The 16,300-nt window shown below is 33.9% G+C and overlaps 1 protein-coding gene across 19 annotated transcripts in view; it reads left to right on the top strand.

Moving 5' to 3' along the window:
* The window catches only part of AGMO (alkylglycerol monooxygenase), a 366,688-nt gene that overhangs the window by 136,770 nt on the left and 213,618 nt on the right, over window positions 1-16,300 (top strand). For all 19 annotated transcript variants that reach the window (XR_008956466.1, XR_008956467.1, XR_008956465.1 and 16 more), the window contains one exon: window positions 2,028-2,123. Coding sequence is in view for 15 of the 19 variants with exons in the window: in XM_057304529.1 (XP_057160512.1) it covers window positions 2,028-2,123 (96 nt within the window). In the remaining 4 variants the exon portion in view is untranslated. The remainder of the gene's footprint in view (window positions 1-2,027; window positions 2,124-16,300) is intronic.

The following is a 16,300-nucleotide window of genomic DNA, read 5'->3' as shown; positions in this document are numbered from 1 at the left end:
AGCTAATTTTTTCCAGTTTTCTGCTAATTATATTTACTGATTTGTAAGATTTGAGACATTGGTTTATCAAACCCTTTTTATAAAAGGAAATCTAATCCTATGGGAAACTCATTAAGGAAGTATTCAATGGGCTAATACCCTTGTGATTCACATTAGCATAGTAAAGGCTCTGAGAAGTTCTGAGAAGAAATTTCACTTGGTAAAGTTACTACTTCACAACTTAGTTGAGCATAGAACCCCCTTTTCCATAACAGCTGCTTTTGAAAGGACTATTTTCCACACTTTGGGGAATTGTAATGAAATATAAATATTCATCTGGTATGCACTCTCTTTCCAAATAAAACTTATTACACATCCAAGATAAGTCATTTTACATTTTTATTCACATCTCAAAGATTCCAAAATACTCCTTAACTTAAAATGTTTTTATCATAGGCTATATGTATGTTTCAAATATTTTTTATTAACCTGTTATAAGAGAGCTATTTGAATATATTTTAAAAAATCAACATAAGGGCACCTGGATGGCTCAGTCAGGTAAACAGCAGACTCTTGATTTCGACTCAGGTCATGATTTCAGGGTGATGAGATCTAGCCTGGCATCAGGCTCCACTCTCAGTGGGGAGTCTGCTTCTCTCTCTGTTCTCCCTCCCGCCCCCCACCTTGCTCTCTTTCTCTAAAATAAATAAATAAATCTTTTAAAAAATTCAAAATAGTATCACAGATCTTTTGGAACCAGAAGGATGGCTAAGTTTCAAATGGTTTTCTCCTTCACCACTCGTTTGAGAAAACTAAAGCCTAGAGAAGTTTAAGAACTTTGTGAACATCATGGAGAGCTTCTGTAGTAGAACCAAGACTTAAAATGGATGTTTTGAAAAAGAGCCCAGTATTCTTTTGTTGCTCACTAATCCAATCCATTGCTGAATATATAAATATTCATTTATTAATAATAAAAGTGATCCTGCTTGTGATGACAGTTGAGATTTTTCATGACTTAAGGTTCAAAACAAAAACTAGAAGAGTTTATGTAAATGTCCAATTTCAAATGCATCATCACAACTAAACATACTTGAAATGATATTGACCTGAGAACAAAAGCTTTAACAGTAATTTAGAAATAAAATTTAATATTCAGGAGAAATGTTTTTAAAAGAGCTAGTCCTTTGGAAATATTAACTCTATAAAATCCAAAGTGTAAAATGGAGGAAAGATTCCTTTTATTCTTATTTGTTTGTTTAGTGTTTCATTTAATGAAATGTTTTCTTACAACATGAAATCACTCTTGAAGATCAAAGTCATTAGGAAAGCACAGCAGATTGTGCTTATTAGTTGATTCTAACCAGTTCTGCGGTTTAAGCATAAGTTGTTTTTCCAAGGCAGAGGCATTTCCGTCTGTTAGGAAATACGGACCTTTAAAATTTGTTTCCACTATGGCATTGTAGCATAGCTTCTTCCTTACTAACTTTGAGAAATTAGGACATATCGTGCTCTACCACATAAAAGCATATTTAAAAGAGAAAATGTATTCTGTCCTCTTGTTATATTCTTATACGAAGTTACTTTTTTAAATTATAATTTCATTTTATCACTAAGCATGCCAGGTCATAATACAGTTTTGGGGAGCTATCAAAGTATAAAGGCACATGCTCCTTTCTTTTTTTTTTTTTTTTTTAACTTAAAGTGAGTATTTGTGTGTATAAGAAAAACCTGTTTACTTCCAGGAAACACATCTAACCTTTTCAAGATTAAGGAAATAACACACCATGTATGCTATTTTAATTAGACAATATTAAATGTGAACTAAAAGTCTGGTCGACTTAGCCCCAACATGTCTGTAATTTTATCACCATGTGGAAAATTAATGTTGCAAAGTCAAATGTGGCAATAAAATATACAGAATAGGGTGTATTTGCTAAAGAATAAGGTGTGTTCAATGAAGTTTATACTCATAATGTTGAACCATTAGTAAAAGTGTATTTTATGTTGAGAATTAATATGTGTACATTTTAAAATTTTTAATTTTTTAGATATTCTACTCTCCCCTGGCCCTCTTCATACCACCTTCAGTATATGCTGTTCATCTTCAGTTCAATCTTCTCTACCAGTTTTGGATCCACACAGAGGTAACTTTTTTTTTTTTTTTCTTCTAAGTTTTATACCTAAATAGCTAGCCTGAAGCAATGTCCTGGAAATCCACTAGCAGCTGATTTATTGTGTAAGAAAAATCTTTGTCTGCCTTCTTTAAGGAGAAACATCTGTTCATTTTTATTCCTTTTTATTGAATATATATTGCAAAGTTTATAAGAAGCAATGAGGCCAGTTGGTCTCAATTAAATAAAACAATTTTTGAACTATTAAGTGCCAAAACATTCTAATACTATATTCAATACAATATCTTCCTGTAATACAGTTATTAAATGTTGTTTACTAAGAGATGTTGAAATTCATTTCAAATTAAAGATTATAAATTTATATATATATAAGTTTTTATATATTTATAAATATATGTAATTTTATTTATTTAGTATAAATGTTATTTAAAATAATTATTTTATACTATAATTTACTATATAATAATAAACAATATTTATGTGTCAATACTGATACATTTTAATGTACATATTTATACATATACACACATAAATATATCAATCAGTGGGAACTCCTTGAAAAAAGTTTAATGCTTAAAAGAAATTGTGAAAATATCATTTGATTGGAAATCTTGCTTCAATTTTAGAGTTTAGGTTTTATTTAGAGTGTTCAATTTGTTTAGGTTTTTTTCCCCAGAAAAGTGAGCAAATATAATTTCTTGGGTTTTCTGTGCTATCTCAAATTGTCAGATTCGAATGTTTGCAGATAGATCATTAAGTAACTGATCGTTTTATGAACTATTGTACTATTCTGGTTGTTAAATACCAAAAATCACAGACCCAGAAGAATTTTTACTTATACACATGAGAACCTCTCAAAGCATTTGGCATTTGTTGGAAGCCTTTTGAAGTTCCGTAGGAAACACGTTGACAGGTGTTGCAGCTGGTTGAACAATACCGCAAATCACAGCTGCATTCGATACCAAAGCTTGATACAACAAAGTGCATTATTTCATTAATCTGCAGTATTTCATGCTACTGCTCTACTTGGAATAAAGAGACTGTTACTATGACTTTGGACATATGTGGCATTATTTGAAGACCTGTGGTGAAACAGCATTGCATTTTATGGCAGTTGACATACATCAAGCAGTCAATAGGACAACCATCTGAAAGAGTTGTTGAGGCCAATTCTGACTGTAGAGGTCAAAGACCAAATTTGTTTAAATCAGTAGAGGAAAGCTTTCTGATGATTTACATGGAGGGGTTAAAGGAGAATTACATTTTTATAGCAGCTCTGCTACAGGTCAAACCACGTGTTGGGTCAGGTATTAGTTTGGACACAGAACAATGGTGCCTAAGTAACTTCTGCCTTTTCCTGTGCCCCTCTGAGAGGCTATGAGCTTGAGTTTCATTGCAGTATGTAAAGGGGCAGTGGGGGAAAGCCAGTGGTGAGACATTTCTTTTAAGCTCAGGACCTCCACGTGGCTTCATTTCCAAACTCAAAAGCAACACATTACAACCTTTCACTTGTGTTGTACTTTATATTTTTGAAAGTACTGTATCATGTATAATTACTACAGTTGAGCTGCACAGGAAGCAAGAACACACTTTCTGCAATTGAGGTTTGGCTTTTGAAATTTTAAATTCTATTACTAGGTGTGAATACATTTATAATTTTTTTTACAGCTGTGCATTTAATTGCATTTATTATTATAGACAGCAAACTACCACTTGTTTAACAGAATCATACAGGAAGCGGAACCAAGGGATTTGTAATAGCGGCTGTTTCTGGAGAGAGGAGCAAGTGAAATCGAGAACTGGAGTAGGGAGAGGACTTAACTTTAAAAAAATATATATTATTGCCGTGGTTTTTCAAAGTTTAGTACAAGAAACCATACTCCTTTCACAGAAACACTACGTCAGCCATGGTACACATGCAAATGGTGGCCAAAGAGCCCTGAACAGTCCTGAATGGAGGTTTGATTCTTTCAATTGTTTCATGGCTACTGACATCCGTGAAATCGGTTTTCACTCTGGGGGGGATTTGGCCTTAAGGAGGTACTGATTTTCTCAGCATGAAGACGGGTTCATTCACGTCAGTCAGGTTAGGATAAGAGAAAGTAAAAAAACACAACAAAGCAAAACAGTAACAACATGTTTTGAAAACTAAAGAGTATATAATGAAATTTTCTGTTTACTTTTGGATTACTTTGATGAAGACACAGCAGTGTCCATTCCCTTTCTCTTCTGAAAGTTACAAAAACCTTCTGCTATAAACTGTACTCTGTTGTTTAATTTTTGCCTCTGTTCTTGTTTATTGTTCATTCATCCAAAGTGTCTGCAGCATATAGTGATGCCCTTTTCTTCTGAGTTTACTAAAGGCGACTAGAAAAACTTATTATTTAATACATGTTTTAAAGTTAAGAGCTGTGAAATGTCATTTTTTTTTTGAGATTTTAGATGATATTTGGGTATTAGTTGATTCACACAGTACAATAGTAATGGTGACATCTAGTACCTTATCATTATCTATTACCTTTGATTTGCTGTCATTGTTCACGTACATATCAGTCGACGCTTGTGCAAAGAAATATAAAAGAGAAATAATTCTTTGGTATTGAAGATTTGAACCCATATGATTCAAGGATTTTATAGTGCTGAACTGAAGCCCCTAAATGGAATATGATGCATTACAAACAAAACGAGCAATCTTTTTGTGTGCTAATGTGGACAGATATCTAAAAAAATAACAGTGTATAGTGTATGCTAATATTTATATTAAGAAAAGGGAAACAACTGTATGTTTTAAATGTTCACGGATGCACAAAATGTTTCTAGAAGTACAGATAGGTAGCCAAATCTTTTCCCAGGAGAGAGATGTTTGAGATGACTTAGGGAGAAGGATTAGAATGAGATATTAACATTAATTTTACCCATCCTAATGTGGGCAAGGAGCTCTCTCTTTGTGGTAATATTTCCCTAATAATTGATGATGTTGTGCAGCGTTCCATGTACTTATTGGGCATTGATGTATTTGCTTTGATAAACTGCCTGTTCAAGCTTTTATCTATTTTTTGTTGAGTTGTTTGCCCAAGTGACTTGGAATTCTTTATAGATTCTGGATATAAATCACTGTCAGATATATGTATTTCAATTATATTTCCCCATCCTGTAGAATGCTTTTTCATTTTCTTTTTTATTACTTTTGAAAAAAATATTGAATTTTGAAGTTTAATTTATCTTTTTCTGATGGTTAGTTTAGGTGGGGGTTTTTTGTTTGTTTTTTGTATTTTCTCTAAGAACTCTGATTATCATTTTTATGAATACCCACGTAATATTGCACCATTTAAGAGTAGAAACTTTCTTTCAGCCATTAGATTACGTGAGTCCTTTGTTGAAAAGAAATTGACCATATGTGGTCGGCTCTGATTTTAGACCTTTATTCTCTTCCATTGATTTGTTTCCTCTTATAACAATCCCTCACTTTATTGATATTATAGCTTAATATGATGACTTGTTTGTACAGTTGATACAATAATTTGTTTAAAAATCCTCCAGGACTTCCTTATGGACAATTGTGTAGTTTTGAATAGATAGTTTTCTTTCTTTCTTTCCTTTATTTATGCCATATATTTCCCTCTCTCTCTCCCTCTCTCTCTCTCTCTTTCTTTCTGCCTCATTGCTTATAGTTCACAGATAGTATATTTTAGGTCAAATTTTGAAACAAGCAAACCTGTCCATTTTTCCTTAAATACTGTATCTACACCTTTCTCTCTCTCTCTCTCTCTCTCTCTCTCCTCTCTTTGGACTCAAAATACCTGTTTATTAGACTCTTTGATATTGATTCATATCACAGTAATGCTGTTTAATTTTTTAAATTTCACTTCCTTGTTTAGATTGGTTAATTTCTATTAATTTGTTTTCAGGTTTAATTACCTTTTCACCTGCTCTCTCTAATGTACTTTTAAGCCCATTCAGTGGATTTCTCACATCAGATATTGTGCCTTAAATTTTCAAATTTCCATTTTTATTTATAAATAGTTTTTGCTTTTCTGCTAAAATTATCTGTCACTCATTATGACTGTCTTTTCCTTTAAGTCTCAATCTTAAGAATTATTTTAAAATTCTCATCTGCTAATTCCAACATCTGAGTCATGTACAAGTCTACTTCAGTTGACTCATTTTTCTTGGTATGGATCACATTTTCCTTCTCTACGTGTCTAGTAAATTATTATTATTATTATTGTTGTTGTGTTGTTGTTATATGCCAATCTCCATGACACATTTGTTGTAGGGATTTTAGATTCTGTTATATTCCTCTGACCTTTTCTTATTTTTATTGTAGGAGGCAGTGAAATAATTAGCTAATTATCCTGCATTTCTGGAGGCTTTGATAGGACCTGGGACTTTTAGTATGGTCTTTAGTCCTGGGGCATATTCATTATCCTTGGTGGTCTTTAATTGGTGGCCTTTAATCTTAGGGCAAGAACTATACTTCTTTTTTTTTTTTTTAAGATTTTGTTTATTTTTTGAGAGAGAAACAAAGAGAACACAAGCAGAGGGAGAAAGAGGGAGAAGCAGACTCCCTGCTGAGCACAGAGCCCGAGTCAGGGCTCAAGGTGGGGCTCACTGCCACCAGGGCTGGATTGGGGGGGGGGGGCTCAATCCCAGGATCCCGATGTCTCCACCTAAGCCAAAGTCAGATGCTTTAACTGACTGAGCCATCCAGGTGTCCCATATCTTCTTTGTTTTTTAATGAAATGCCTGTAGTATTTACAAAGCCACTTTAACTTAGTGGGATTTGCATTCTACTTTTTCTCTTAGGAGCACCAGGCAGCGGTTGAGATCTTTGTCAGCAATTTTCTAGCTTTACCTACCTAGTTTTTCAGCAAGTTCCTTAGTGCCTCTTCCTATGCATGAGTATTTGTATGAATGTTTAAGAGTCAGCCAAGACTCTTACTTCAAGAGTCAGGAGATTCATTTGAGGATATTGTGGCTTCTCCCTCTGTGGGTCCTTTCTTTATTGGAAAGAAACCTTTCAGTTTCCACTGACTCGTACAGTCTCAGATTTTGATTTCTGATCCTAGCTCAGTGAGACTGGCAGTTCCACTTTCAGCTCTTCCCACTCCCACCCCCTTCTTGCAATGAGGACATGCCCTTAGGGCGTCCTTCGATTAGAATCCTACAGAGCCAACTATATCCGCCAAGCACAAACACTACCATCAGAGCTCTAGTTGACAAGGTATGAGGAAAACAAATTCTTCTCATCAGCAACACTATGCTCATACAACTGTTCCAATCAGATCTTTTCTCTGGGGATATATATATATATGACACACCTATAGAGTAAGCATCAATAGAAATTAGAAGATAGAACTGCAGGAATGCAATGTGCAAAATTAGAAAGCGTAAGAGATAGTAGTGGAATTATGAAGCTACGGAACTGAAGAGACAATAAGAACTGGAAGTTTACAGAAATGAGGAGCTACAGAAAAGAATAGGAAAACGTAACTTTATAGCAGCAAAAACAATAGAGTGGTAGCAGCATGGGCAGAGATTTAGATCTCATTTCTTCATACAACTAATAGAGTGGTTTGCTTATGCCCCTTTTGTAGCCAACATTATGATTTTCATGGAAGTCTAGCAGTATTTATCTGTTTTTCAAAGTCTTGTGGACTCTACCAAGACCCAGTCTTGTGTAAAAATGTAGTTTTAAGTATGTTTATCTGTTTCATCCTATTATTTCATTAAACCATTATGTATAAAATATATAGTATTTGTAACATGAATTTTAAGCCGTGATTGCAGACAAACACGTTTAGTTTATCTCAGATTTCTGTAGCTGTTATTTTGTTCTCTGTGTACATGGGAAATGTATTAGAATTATTAAGCTAGTTGACAAAGCTTTTTCATTAACAAATTAATATTTATTTTGCATAAAGATGACACTTGGGGAGATAATTATTGAATATTTCACATACTATAATTATTAAAACTAAAATATGAATATTATAACACGTGTTATTCATCTCAAGTGCTTTTTTAAAAACATAATAAAAGTGGGGCTCCTGGGTGCTCAGTCAATTAAGCGTCTGCCTTTGGCTCAGGTCATGATCTCGGGGTCCTGGAATGGAACCCCAGGCTAGGCTCCTTGCTCAGCGGGAAGCCTGCTTCTCCCTCTTCCTCTCCCTCTGCCCTGTCCCCAAGCTTGTACTCTCTTACTATCTCAAATAAATAAATAAATAAATAAATAAATAAATAAATAAATAAAAGTAGGGGCACGTGGCTGGCTCAGTCCATAGAACATGGGACTCTTGATCTCAGGCTTGTGAATTCCTGCCCCATATTGGGTGTAGAGTTTATTTACAAAAGAAAAAGAAAAGAAAAGTAAGTAATATTTTGCATGATGTAAACTGTGTTTTCCTTTTGTGGCCTCAGGGATTACATTGCCTGGGCTCAAGTCCTGACTTCATTTATTACTATTACTATGACCTTGGGCAGTTTACTTTACCTTGCTGTGCCTTAGTTTCTTCTTATATAAAATAAAGATATTAACAATACATAGTATTGATTATTAAAAAAGATAGTTCATATTCTAATCTATAGATTAGATGTTTGTAGTACTATTGTTATTGTTCTTATCTTTTCTGCAATCTAGATATCTATTTTATTGTATGTCACTAACAATTCCTAGCCATCCTTATGATTATTCATGTATATTTTATAACTTATAATTTTGATGCAGTCCATATTTTGGTTAGTATGAATTATTAATATGAATAAATGTAGTTGGATTTTAGACTTAAGAAAATAATGCACAAATTTACTTTAGAAAAATGTGTATCTTTATGAGTTTGAGATTCTGATCATGAAATGCATTGTTCAGGGTTTTTTGTCATAATCTTTTTTTTCTAATCCAGGAACTAATCAATGTAGAAAATTATGAAATTTGCCAAATTCAATATATCTTTTTTTTTTAAGATGTTATTTATTTATTTGACAGAGAGGCAGCAAGAGAGGGAACACAAGCAGGGGGAGTGGGAGAGGGAGAAGCAGGCTTCCCGCCGAGCAGGGAGCCTGATGAGGAGCTGGATCCCAGGACCCTGGGATCATGCCCTGAGCCGAAGGCAGACACTTAATGACTGAGCCACCCAAGTGCCCCTCAAAATATCTTTTTAAATATTTTAATTATTATATCCCACAGACATCCATTGAGTGCCTATGTCATTCGTGGTCTTGCATGTAATACCAGGGACAAAAAAAATTAAAGACTGGAACAATGAGACAATATTCTGGATGAAGGAAAAGTAGCTCAAAAGATATTTAAAAATGACTGAATTTTAGAAGACTAAACAGTTACAGTTATCCCAAGCCACAGATTCTCAGTTACTGATATTTGTCATTGGTCTGATATGTCCCAAGGAAAAACTCGAAGAGATGACATTTCTGTTAATTTGTCTCTTATTTATTTCATTTTGTATGTCATTTACTTATCCAGAACTCACTTTTTCAGGAAGTATTTTAAGCGTTTTAACAAATACTGTCTCATTAAATATTCATAGCAAGTCTATAGAATAGATAATACTATTTCCTCAAGTTAAGTATACTAAGTAACTTGTCCTGCATCATAGGACTGGTAAGTGTCAAAGCTGGGCTTTGTACCAAGTAGTCAGGCTCTAGATTCCTTGTTCTCATCCATTTCTGATCTTAATGTTATAATAGCCACCATATATTAAACATCCAGTATATGCTAACCAAAAAATTTTCATTTAATTCCTGTAAAGTAATTTGAATCACTAAAGGTCAATTAAACTTTTATAGTTTGTAAAGAATGAATATAAGTTCAAATAACCTCAGTTAATGAGGCTTTATTTTAAGGCTACATGTAGAAGTACATTCAACGGGAAGCTATCCCAGAAATTTAATAGACAATTTCAGGAAACTGGAACTTTTATATTCGCCAACTTTGTGAGCAAACACTATCCTTTTTAAAGCTAAGAATATTGAGATTCTGCAGTTTATATAAGGTAACACAATTGGCTTCAGAGCTTATGTTTTGGCCATTACCTACTTATCACCCTTCCTCTTCAAACAATATATTTGGTTATATCTCAGTGAGGTTATACCTCACCATGATGGGAGGTAACAGGGTTCATAAATAACCCATATGGCACAGTGAAAAAAGATCAAAGCTGTTGGTTAGTTAAGACAGAACTTTGTTGTAATCGTGCCTGGGCCAAATTACTGTGTGACCTTTATACACATCTACTTGTCCCTCTTAAAATTTAATCTATCTTCAGAGTTTGGTCCTACTGAAAGTCCTTTGGTGATGTTCAGTTGCTTGACGAGCAAAATCTAAATTGCTTTAATTTTATGTTTCTCATAGATTTCAAATAGATTTCCTGTGTATATCCTATTACTTTACATTCTGTGCAATTCAGTCAAAGTTGACTATTTTTCATTTCCCAAATACATCTGCTATATAATAGTTACTGTTTAACTTCTTTCATATTTTCTACATTTTGCTGTTCTATATGTTCTTTAAGGCCCAATTCAAATTTGTTCTTCATAAAGTGTCTCTTCTATTAAGAGTAAGTAAGCTCAGACCACTGACACCACAGTGTCAGTCACTGCTAAGTATTTCATAAGATTTGCTTATTTAGGGGTGCCTGGGTGGCTTAGTTGGTGAAGTGTCTGCTTTTGGTTCAGGTCATGATCTCAGGGTTCTGGGATGGAGCCCCACGTGGGGCTCCCTGCTCAGCTGGGACCCTGCTTCTCCCTCTCCGTCTGCCTCTCCCCTCTGCTTGTGCATGCTCTCTCTCTCAAATAAATTAAAAAAAATGTTTAAAAATAAGATTTGCTTATTTAATCATCGTACAATCCTATTTCCCCATTCAAAGAGATGAAATTGAAATATGTAGAGATTAAATAACTTGCCTAATGTAGCTAATTAGTAGTAGATATGTAATTCAAAACCTGGTAAACTATTTTCTCCTTTCCTCCTCTGAAATCTGGTATCACTGATTTTACATTTCTTAGAGATGACCTAGATTGCTTGGAACAACGCCAATATATGTCTGTTTCCCTGGCATAATTGTTAATAGCTCATCCTTTCACTCTTTTAAAGTATTATACACTCGTTTTCCTCCTAAACAGTTCTTTGATCTTTTTTAATCTTTCCATTCTATTACCTCACCTTAGCTTATGCTCCTTCAATCCAGTACAAAGATGGTTATGATAGAATTTTATTCTTTGCTTTTCCTACAGACTCTTTTCTCTTCCAAATATTTAGATACAACGACCCGGTGATGATTTTAAAAACCCAATTATATCAGGCACTGCCAACATAAGAACAAATATCCACAGTAGGAAGTTTTGAATGGCTTTCTGCTGCCTCCAAGACAAAATCAAATACCTTAAATTCATGAATGGATTTCAGGGTTCTTAAAAAATGACCCTTGCTTACCTCTCCATTCTCATCCCATTAGTCAGATGCTCCAGCTAAACCACACTGCATTTTGCTTTCAAGCACACCAAACACTTACTCATTTTCTGTATTTATACATGCTCTCTTTGTTGATGACCTTTTCCAAACATTCTTCATGATGCAACTGGATTACCACTTCCTTCAGAATGTCTTTTTTTCACCTCATACTTAACTCTACAAGTGCACTTTTCTTTACATTACGTGCTGTGTTTATTTCCGTTTCCACATTGGCAGTTAATGAATGAGAGTAAGCTCTGTTGGGGGAAATGAATACTGTAACACATTGGTTCCTGCTTATGGAAAGCATCCAGTTAATAATGCTAAACTTTACTTCTTACACATCTATATTGTATTTGTTGCTAAACTCTGTTTCTCCCATTATTCTGAGTTTCTTGGTAAGAAAAAACAAAATGTGCTCATCTATTATATGAACATATATTTGTGTATATAAGTACGTATATTATATACATATAAACTTTAATAAATACATATAGCAGTGTTATAGAAACACTTATAACTCTTGTTGATAATAAGTAAATAAATTTGTTATGTGTTTACTTATTTGTACTTACATCTGGAAAATAGCTATGCTGTATGTCCCCTAATATAGTATAAATTTTTAAGGGTTATGATCATGTATCTTTTAGAATTTTAAGGAATTTGAGGAAGAAGTAGTTATATTTTAAAACAAATACTTATTTGTTAAAAAATACTTTAACAAAAATCAAATTTCGTGCTTCTTATCTATCAGGTGCTTATTTCAGTTCTACCTAATAAGCCTTCTGTCCTGGAAATAAGTTGAGACATTTCATAGCACTTTTGTCTATTTACTCCCGTAGTCCCTTTTATCGCTCCCTGAATTTCAGGTTCCAGTTCTCTCTTAATGCTCTTCTTTCGTTAGAATTTAATTTACTTCACCATTTTCATGTTGTCTCTAAGTAATTTAATTACATAGTCTGTAGCTCTAATGCTAACTCTTATGTATTTAAGGTCAGTGTCTCACTTAACATATTCACAGGAATACTTAACACTACCCAGAGTTACCATGTTTAAAATGTATTTCATTATGACTCAAGTCAGTTGCTCTTCTTCTTTACTTCCATTGCTACTTCAAGTCAACATCATGATCAAACCTTGATGTCACCTTTAACTCTTTGAACTCCTTTATAGCCTGTCTTCAAGTCCTATACATGTTCCCTGTAGAAGTGATCTTTTTTCTATTCTATAGTTACCTTTTAAGATAATTCACCCTCAACTTATTTATGTGTAATTTTGTAGTGTTTTCCCAAATGTATTAGATATGCAAATCTCTTTGAAATTCATATATTAAAAAATAGCTCTTGAGTGCCTACTCTGTGCCAGACAAAGAGACTACTCTAGTCTGATGACCTGAATTGGCATCGCTTGTTACTATCATTTTGAGGATCATGTCTTCCTTCAAGAATCTGTTAGATTCTAGTGATTGTTTCCTAAAGGAAAAAACTTCACATGAGAGAATTATTTTATTGAGCTTCCTGAAGCTCATTAGTGAACTATCTAAAAATTCATAGATCCCTATTTTAAAATGTCTGTTGTGGGGGCGCCTTGGTAGCACAGCGGTTAGGCGTTTGCCTTTGGCTGAGGGCGTGATCCCGGCGTTGTGAGATCGAGCCCCACATCAGGCTCCTCTGCTATGAGCCTGCTTCTTCCTCTCCCACTCCCCCTGTTTGTGTTCCCTCTCTCGCTGGCTGTCTCTCTCTCTGTCGAATAAATAAATAAAATCTTTAAAAAAATAAAAATAAAAAAAAATAAAATGTCTGTTGTGAAAGAACTGGAATTTGAGGCTTTCCGGCACAAGGAATAAGTTGGGAGTCTCCTAACAGAATTGAAAAGAAAAATATTTTAAGAAGAAGAGAGTAATAAGACATAATGTCTAGGAGTATAGGTTGTATAATCAAAGAGAAATCTGTCCTCTGTTAGAGGTTTGTACACTATTATGTTTGCAGAACCTAAAAGGGTTCCTGCATAGTGGAATCTCAAGAAATGCTTGCTGAAGGATGGGTGTGAATATTTAGTAAAGTTATTTAAATTCTCTGACCTTGCTTTCTAATCTTTAAGTGAAGGTAATCATACCCACCCCATGAGAGTGTGGTGACGCTTAATGAAATAACATATGTTAAATGTATAGTCAGGAAAATAATACTAGTTATTATGGTAGTTATTACGATAAAAGTCATAAGACTACATATTAGAATTGGTACATAAAGGCAGAGTTGGATGGGACACATGCATGTATCAGAATTATCTGGGTGCTTACTCAAGATATAGAATGATAGACCCCTTCTAAGAACCATAGAATATAAATAAATCTCTGAGTGAGGGTGGGAATCTGCAACGTTGATATTAGGAAGCTTGAGCATCATGAATATGGGAGCTGACAGTAAACTTTTTGAAGATGAAGACTATGTTTTATTCATCTTTGTTTTCCCCTTGTCTTGAACTTGGATAGCCATCAACAAATATCTTTTTAATTAATGAATGAATTGATCTTGTTAACTAGACTTTTTACAATATATGTGTGTATTGGAGAGGAGCAGGAGAAACAAGTTTTCATAGCAAAGACTTAGATCAGAGAGGACTGAATTGTCTTCCTTCAAATTCCTGTGTTGTAGCTGTAATCCTGAATGTAATGATATTTGAAAATGAGGGTTTTAGGAGTAATCAGGTCATGAGAGCGGAATCCTCATGATGGGATTCCTGACCTTGTAAGAAGAGACATGAGAGAGAGGATACAGTAAGAAGGTAGCTCTTATCAAATACTGAATCTTCTGGCACCTTGATCTTGGACCTCCTAGCCTCCATCACTGTGAGAAGAAAATGTTTGTTTTTTAAGCCATCCAGTATGTTGTACTTAGTTACAGCATCCCGAACTGACTAAGACAATTGATTTGAAAACAGGGCCAATGAACTTGAGACAGATACTTGTAGCTTCTAATCTACTTACTGAAAATCCATTCTCTATTTGACTTTAAAAGATTAGTACTTGCAAATATTTTTTAATACACCAAAATTTATAAAGGGTAACGATTAGGGGATCTGTCATGTGAGATTGTAAACTCTGTAATGCAGATTTATATGTTTTATGGATGGAAGTATCTAATGCTTAGTAATTCCAGGTACATAGTAATACATTAATGTTTGTTGATTAATGAATGTAGAAGCCACATCTGAAATTGGAAATATTACTATAATAGCAATCAAAATGCAGTGAGTTTTAGAATGAGTTATGTATTTGGAGCATGTACTATAAGACTGCCTGAACTGGATATTTAAACAAGGACTGCTTAACCCCTCAGTTTATTAGCTACCTTTTTTTTTTTTTTAACATAATGTTACAACTAATGATAATAATGTGGTTTTTTTTCTCCCTGAGTACCCAAACTGATAAATATAAAATTTGTGTTACACTAGAATGAAGTTTTATACGGTTATGCTTATGAACGTTTCCTATTTCCCTTCTGTCAATTTAATTGCTGTTAAAAAAAGAATGTCACTTGGAATCCACCTCTTTTTGAAGGAACACATTCAGTAGCTACTTGCATGCATTTTCCAAGGAAAAGTCAAAAGCGTTATTTAAAATGTAAGCTGAGACAAATTCAAATGAAATGCTAACTTGTCTAGCTCTTGTCTTCTTGTTTGAGGAATAATACGATCATAAGTGACAAGAATGAGCCTTCAAGATAATTTATTATAAACACAGTCCTTTAAAACTGCTGTTTATTGTATAAACATAGCCTAGTCTCATTCTTCTTAAAACTAAGCTTTTAACTCTTTAACCCTATGGTATAGATTCATCAGAAATTTACTCCCTATGAAGCTCTTTATGATCTCAACAGTCCTGATTCTTCCAGATTGTTTTATTTCCAAACTATAAATATTGTTTTTTCACTCCTCAGTGTGGAAATTCAGCTACCTCCATATTACATGCTTACTGAAGTAGAAAGCTGCCTAATCAGATAGGAAAACATTTGGCTGTGAATAAATCAGCATTTGTCGAGGATTTCAAAGTGTGAAACTAGGCAGACAAGCACACATCCTAAGAGCTCTGCTTTCTCTTGCTTCCCTGTAGAGAAATCAGAGGTTAATATGGCCGCCGCCACCATCTGTCTAAATACTTGAGTGTGTTGTCTTGAATTAACATAGCAGAACTAGTGGGGGAGGTAATTAAGATTTTATTTTTACATTTCATCACCAGATGCTCTACAATATAAATTCATCCATAAATGTTCAGATTGATTAAGTTTTTAACAAGGAGAATAATGAGTGTTTAAAAATCAACTAATTCAGAACAAGAAGTAAAATTATTTTAATATGTTAACTTGTAGTGTTCACGGCTTTTATTCTTTTCCTAAAACTTTAAATGAGGAATTGCTATAGAATTTCTTGATAGTAAAAAATGTATTCCTATATATTTTCAACCAATAACAACTGACATTGTCACTCATTGTAACTTTAAGAAATGGTTAGATTACCTGCAACTAAATTGTAATTTCCATTGTTCTACTTTGTGATCTTTCAAAAGATCTTAACACAGGACTTTTCATAAAATAAGCCTCAATAAATACCTCTTAAATAAGTGAACCTCACATAGTGACTGTTAAAAGAACCTTATGAACAAAAGAGATCTCTCTACAGTGTTCTCTAGGAACCATCAGTGGCATTTTTTGCAAAGCTGCGCTCT

The sequence above is a fragment of the Ursus arctos genome, unplaced genomic scaffold (genome assembly GCF_023065955.2).
Source record: "Ursus arctos isolate Adak ecotype North America unplaced genomic scaffold, UrsArc2.0 scaffold_3, whole genome shotgun sequence".
NCBI classification, from domain to species: domain Eukaryota; kingdom Metazoa; phylum Chordata; class Mammalia; order Carnivora; family Ursidae; genus Ursus; species Ursus arctos.
Note: the sequence above shows the minus strand (reverse complement) of the source record. Positions and strands in the feature narration are given on the sequence as shown.